At 43.8% G+C, this 6,960-nt stretch overlaps 1 protein-coding gene across 1 annotated transcript; it reads left to right on the top strand.

The window, feature by feature from the left end:
- The first annotated feature begins 208 nt into the window (after window positions 1-208).
- On the top strand, window positions 209-3,665 carry LOC105909716 (mRNA decay activator protein ZFP36L1). The gene is made up of 2 exons (XM_012838357.3): window positions 209-734; window positions 1,142-3,665. Exons 1-2 carry the CDS (start codon window positions 681-683, stop codon window positions 2,267-2,269), a joined length of 1,182 nt encoding a protein of 393 aa, XP_012693811.2. The 5' UTR covers window positions 209-680; the 3' UTR covers window positions 2,270-3,665.
- Window positions 3,666-6,960: the final 3,295 nt, after the last annotated feature.

Raw genomic sequence — 6,960 nt, 5'->3', positions numbered from 1 at the left:
ATTAAACATGCCTGTACTAACCTACCAGTGCACTAGCATGCCACTAATATTTATGCTAATGCAACATGCCTTTACTAACCTACCAGTGCACTAGTATGTCACTAATACTTTGGGTGTGGGGGAAGGGTGACTCTCTTAAAAGCATGTTTTCAAAATAACAGATGTGTTACAGAGGTGTCAGTATCAAGATGGGGATGGTGTGTGATTCATTGTAACTGAACTTTAATATCCATATAGAACTGTTCCTGACTATTGTTAATATAATGTGTTTTAACACTTGAAATATGTTTACTATGACATTTGCTAAAAGTGCAAACTTTGCCCAGGTTGCACACTGGGCCTCAGAAAATACTTAATCATAAACTCCTGTATTTTCCACAGCCTACAGTAAATAAATGGGTCATGACTCGACTTTTAACTTAAAGGAGTAAGTATAGACTATAGACTATACTTCAGTGATCTACATTCTACATTCCAGCCAAAAAGTTTCAAGTGGTCTGCCACCTCAGGTCCGCTGCGGAGGTTTGACTTCAGGAGGAAGACACGCCTAGTCTTCGATGTGGGTGGGGTTACAGTCTTCTACTATTTAAAAAGTTTCGAGCAGATGGTCGGCAAAGTTCGGGAGTGCTTAGCCGGGGCGTCTTTACTCATATTCTGATATCACCCAGTGCGTTTTCAGGATGCCATCTGATTTCCTAACGCCGTTTTTGGAGCTGGGCGATGAGTTTTGCAAGGTGAGTGTTTCAAACATGGAAAACAAACATTAAAAAGTTGCCTTTCTTCTAAACTGAATGTCTAACAAACGTTAGGAACTTATGTAAAATGTTAACTAGACGTATTTTGTGTTTGCTCATGTTGAATTCCTTACTAAGCCCTCAAGGTTCAGTGACGCATTTTCTACTCTTTTTACCAAAGAAACCTAACAGGGCATGTTGCACATCAGTTAAGCGCGTTTTTCTTCATTGAAAACTTCCGTTTGAAGAGCTTTACTATGAGAATGAGGAGAGGAGGCTAGTGTTGTTATGTTTCTGCAATATTCAGTGCGTTTTCTCCTAATAATTCCCCTAACTCCTCAGTCAATCATGTCTAAAAGAACATTGGAATGTGGAATGTGACTCTATTCCCCTTGTGTGTGTTGCAGAATTTACGTGGTCTGGACATAACAGATGGCGCACTACCCACAACACAGAAGCAGCGCGCCGTGGGATTTCAGCGTAGACATTCCTTATGTCCGGTCACCCTGCCAAACTCTAAGTTCAACAGCGGCAGTTTCGATGCCAGCGCCGAGCCTTCCTTCTGGCCTCTCAACACAGTCAATCAGCAGTGGAACCAGCAGCAACAGTTGCCCCGTTCCACTCTCAACCATATCCCCTTTCGAGTGGATCGATCGGCCAGTATGATTGAAGGGCACGTTGGCAGCCTGGGAACCACCGAGCTACCACCACAACTGACCACATCCACATGTCTCATGCCCCCACCAGGCCTGAGCGTAAGCACCAGCTCGCTGTCCTCTCCCAAGTCCCCAACTCCTTCCATCTCGCCTCGTTATAAGACCGAGTTGTGCCGCACATACGAAGAGAATGGCACCTGCAAGTACGGGGCCAAATGTCAATTCGCTCATGGCATGGATGAGATGCGGGGCCTCAACAGGCATCCAAAGTACAAGACGGAGCCGTGTCGTACCTTTCACACCATCGGCTTCTGCCCCTATGGCGCACGCTGTCACTTTGTCCACAACGCAGATGAAGTATGCCTGGGTGGCACGGCGCCAAACACCAGGCAGAAGATGAGAGAGCGTCCACAGCTCATGCGTCAGAGCGTCAGCTTCGCCGGTTTCTCCTCTCAGCCGCTGACTGGCTTCCAGGCCGTCCAAGAGCCCATGACCTTCTCGAGGGCCTCCTCCGTGTCCCCACCTCCCTCTACCGGCAGCCCTGACCTGCTCTCGCCTCTCTACCCCGAGCCCCGCGCACTCAAACAAAGCTACCCTCTCTCTGCTGACCTCGACAGCGACCATCTCATCGCGAACCACCACCGCCTGTTCAGGCTCGCAGATTCCAAAGTTAGCTCGGGTTTTGCGCCCATGGCGGTGGCGCAGAACTGCCACCGAAATGCCTTCACATTCACCGGCCTGTCTGTGCTTCAGCGTAGCACGTCAGCCGACTCTCTCTCCGACAAGGAGGGTTACACAAGCTCCAGCAGCCTTAGTGGTTCCGACTCCCCTAGTTTAGACGGCAGACGACTCCCCATCTTTAGCCGCTTGTCTGTTTAAGACGACTAAAACTTTTAAATGTGTGCATATTGCATTGTCATCCCAGCAGGAGTATTTCTGCTTAGTGTTTGTAAAACGTACTGTCAGACTCGTTTATGCATATATATATATATATAGACATGTATATCAAAACATTGGCAATGTATACTGTTGTATACCCTTTTGAACTACTGTGGGTACTGCACAAAAACGTTTTTCTTCCTGTTTTCTACAAATCCTGTTTCAGGATTGATATTGAATTTCCCCTCCGTATGCTTGTCATAAGGACTAACCCCTAGGTCACATGTTTGAGTCACTTACTCCCAGTTTCACGTTAGTAAGTGGATCGATGTTCCCTGTTTGTGTAACCAAAGCTGCAACTTAGTTTATATTGTTTGTAGGTGAGGAAAATGTACTGTAAACAACGTAGCCTTTAGTGGAGGCACCTAATGAACAGTATTATCACGTAGTCTAACCACAGGGCTTTTCCAGATGTATTTATTGCTGTTTTGTATTATAGTATTCTCACTTTTTAATACTCTGTCTGCTTTGAAAAATGTAAATGCTCTATTTGGTTCACATTGTTTGCTGTTGTTTGAGCAACTATTTAGCTTTAAGTGAACACAACAACACAGGCATCCTTGAATGTTTGATGTCTTAGGATTACTTCTCTTGTTGATCACAATTAGTTCAGCTGCAAGTTCCACAGTACAATCAAAAAAAAAAAAGACTCACTGAGGTGTTCATCTGCCGAAACAAAAAAAGAAACAAACACGCAAAGTCACGTGGCGGTTGTCCAGGACGCTCTTTTAAAAGACTGTTTAAAAGTGTCTATTTACGGTCTATCCCAGCTGACACTTTTATTCTCTCATGTTTTTGTTGCCATGTAAGCCTCCATTCTCAACTGAGAAGAACAAAAGTGTACGTGTTTGTGTTTGCTATTCTTTCTTTTTGTTTCATTTTAAACATGGCAGAGTAACAATGTATAAGGAAGTGCCACAACGCCAACTTGTATCTTAAGAATCTTGCACTCTATGTTCAAAGGTGTGTCATGTTTTGCAAGCGAAGAATCAGCTACTCAGGAGTGTCTTTCCTTTGGGCAGAGATTCTTGTGAATAGCTGATGCTTTGGTAAAGCTGTGGGCATGTTTTTAGTTCATGTATAGCGAAAAATGAAATTGACATCCATTGTGCCCTAACTGTGAGAAAATATGCTTTTTGCATTTTGTTAACTTAAAAACGTATTTATTTTGGTTTGTTCTGATTTTTTTTAAAGTGTCATTTTTATATTATGTTTTTTTTTTATATAATTTAAGTGTAATGTTTACATTCCGTGGGATAGGTGTCCCAGGTTGTTATCCTAATATATATTGGGTTTTTTTTGTTCAAAAGTTCAAAATAAACTTTTCGGAGGAAAATGCAGCTCTTCCCTTTGTCTTAATGGTTGGGAGTTTCCCCTCTCTATAAGAATGCTTGACTCCATGTGCTTCATTGTCTATCAGCATTTTTACACATTTCTACAGGCTCTTCTTTTTCAGACAAGCACCCCTTCCTTCTCTCCTTAGTCTATGGTTTAACTTTGATGGTCTCTCTCTCTCGCTCTCTTTCTGAGACAAGAGAACAGAAGTGAGGCCTTTTGTGTGTGTGTGTGTGTGTGCGTGTGTGTGTGTGTGTGTGCATGTTTTCTTTGGCTTTGTTCCGACATTCTGTGCCTGGCAGACTTAGAATGCCCTACTGTTGAATAATTTCAGACAATAGCGATGGTCCTGACACAGAAGGTGGGGGTAGGTCTGTGTTAGGAGGGGGGCAACGGGGGAGGGGTACGAGGAGGAGGGGGCGGGTGGGGAGGGGGGGGGGGGGGGTCCTTCAGGCCATAAATGAAATGCAGGGCACAGCTTGTGTGGTAGCACAGGGCAGTTCTTTTGTGAAGCCACTCTCTTTTCTTAACAACATCTGTATGCTAATGCAGGGGGGGCGGGGAGGGGGTGGGGGGGTTGGGGTGGGGGGGTTGGTGATTTGCAAATCCATTGAAGGGCAATACGTCTTCAGCAGACTTTTTAAAGAAACCTGCAGGGGGATGGGAGGGGCTTTTTTTTCTCTTCTTCCTGGAGAAATGAACAGCAGTGGCTTCAATGCCCCGACTGCTCAGTGAGGAAGGGTCAGGGTGTGGGGTGGAAGTTCCCTCCTAGTCTTAGAAGTGAAAGAACCCTGTCAATGAATCAGTGCTTCTATAAACGCACGCACGATGACTGAACAAACAGTTAATAAAACAATAAAACACTCTCTCGCATAGTGCAGCCCCAATACCCAATGCATTTGTTTCTCTGTTCTCTCTACCTTCAAAAACACAGATGACAAAAACACAGATGACAAGGTCTCCTGCTTTTTCCGTGCTGTCTCTGAGAGTTGCCTTCCTCTAATGACTACATACTGTAAGGCTCAGTAGTAAACAAGCACTGCTTCAGCGGATCTCCAGGGATAGGGGGACTCCTTCAGTCACCGCCCGTGTAATCTTCTGATCGCCCCAAGGCACAACACCTCCAGGGGTACCTTTGTGCTACATTCACAGAGTTCTGTGCCACCTCCTGGTCGAGGCTGACACCTAGAGGATACTACCGTTATGCCGCATCACTGCCGTTTACCAGGGGAGTTCTACTGCATCACCTAGTAGCAAACGTACAGGAGAAATGTATACATTTCCTGAAAGAAATACCAGGGTGCAAAAAGTCAAATAGCATCTGAGGGTCACCCTTTTTTTTCACAATGAATTTAGCAAGACATCAGCTGTGAAGAGTGTGAAATTGAGATCATTAACATGTTTGAGACGTTAAGCCCTTCACTAGTGCCAGAGTAATCTCCTCTCATGTGGTGGGGGTGAGGCCCATAGCAGACCCATTAGGGCCGAGGTAACCCAGAGTGGCTCCAGTCAAGTCAACGAGCCAATATTGGCACCTCTCGGGCTTGAGATAATGGCCCAAGCTACTGAGCTTCCACACAATGTTAAGTTGTGTGTGCCCACCCAGTACTCAAGCCATCCTGCCTATAACCTGTCATTGCATCGTGTTTAACTTTGCTCTCCAAACAGAGATTGACAGACAAGTGCTTCAAGTGTTCTAGAAAAAATGAATGGTTGACTCATGCTTCTGTGTCACACTGTTTGGCTTTCAGCATGTCAAGGCCTCTTTTAACCTAAAAGCTCTGCTGACAAACGTCCTAAACAACCAAGCAGACTATTGCTTTGCAGTGGTTTGCTTTGGAATGAAACCTCACAAATACATTGAATATATCTTATGGAATTGTTGTTGCTGGTTAACTCTAAAACCTTAACTCGCCTGGCCTCTGCATATATGTACCATTGGTGCATCACTGTGGTGTTTCCAGCTTTGTAAGCAATAAGCATCAGACGGTCTTTTTCAGTGACTGAGACAACCGATTTCACCCATAGGACAGAAGAATACTTCCTTGCTGTACCAACACTAGACACAAGAGGGCGGTAGTGCTCTGTAAATGTTTATCCAAATAAAATATAGGCTATGCAGTCCATGACACTAAGATGGTGAATATGAATGATTTCGTATGCACTAGGAAACAAAGCAAGGAAAAAGTATTTTTAACTTCCTAAAAGACACTTAGCGGATGTTGTTTGATTACCTGTTTTGTTATCCACGCAGTACCACTAACTGTGAATTAAGGATGCCTTAATTAGGAAACTGATTCACTTAATTTTTTCCTGATCTGTGGGTCTCTGGTAGCCCATCCCTTAATTGTCCATAAAAGTATGCCCAAATCTATTTAATATTTCTCTCATAAATGATTCAAAAATAAAGATTTCTGTTTCATAGGGATGGGTTGGTGAATATGACAAAGCCTCCACACAAAACACATCCTCTGTGATAATGCCTGTTAAGAGAAGATCATTATCACACATTGGAAACACAGTAAACATGCTAATATGTTATTTTGTGGATACTGCACAGACCATCTCTTCATTTCACTCCATAGATGTCACCGTATATCCTTTTTAGAAAGAGAATAAGATCAGTTGTACATGAGTTCAGATTCAAGGGGGGGAAAAAACCCAAATTCCCTCCCTTACTTCTCTGTTAAAATGGCACAAGGTCGTGACAAGCAAGCATGGACACACAATTTGGCTCTGAAGGGTTTATTTATTATTATGGGGACTTGAAAGCAAGCATGACGAGGATAACTCAGCTCCCATTGGTGCTCTGATCAGCACTATTAGGCTTATGCTCGAGGGGCAGTGTGCTGGGGCACAGGAGGACTCTGGGATTTGGTGTTTTTAGTGTGGTTAGTACGTCATTTTCTGTTTATTTATCTCTGGAAAATCTGTGTGTCTTTGCAAACACAAACACTTGTAGATGTGAGACTGTAAGTTGAGTGATATTTTCTTTTCTTTGAGAGGAAAACAACAGCCAAATTTCTATTTCTTGGTGTCGCGCTGAGCGCTGAAGCATGTGAAATGTATTTGAAATAGGATTTCTGCTCCCTGCTGGCACTCAAAATGCAGATCATAGCATAGCTTACTGGTCTATATAGGCCTACTGCTTATGATAATCAGCTACCTCTATTTTTGTGAGGTGACATGATGTCATACAAAATTGCCCCACCAGAAATTTCAGGCTAAAATCGCCACTGAGTAGTTGATGTAGTAATAGTAGTAGTAGACATAGCAAGCACCATAACAGTCATAAA

The sequence above is a fragment of the Clupea harengus genome, chromosome 9 (genome assembly GCF_900700415.2).
Source record: "Clupea harengus chromosome 9, Ch_v2.0.2, whole genome shotgun sequence".
Classification (NCBI taxonomy): Eukaryota; Metazoa; Chordata; class Actinopteri; order Clupeiformes; family Clupeidae; genus Clupea; species Clupea harengus.
The sequence above is the reverse complement of the archived record's forward strand: the minus strand, read 5'-3'. Positions and strand labels throughout refer to the sequence as shown.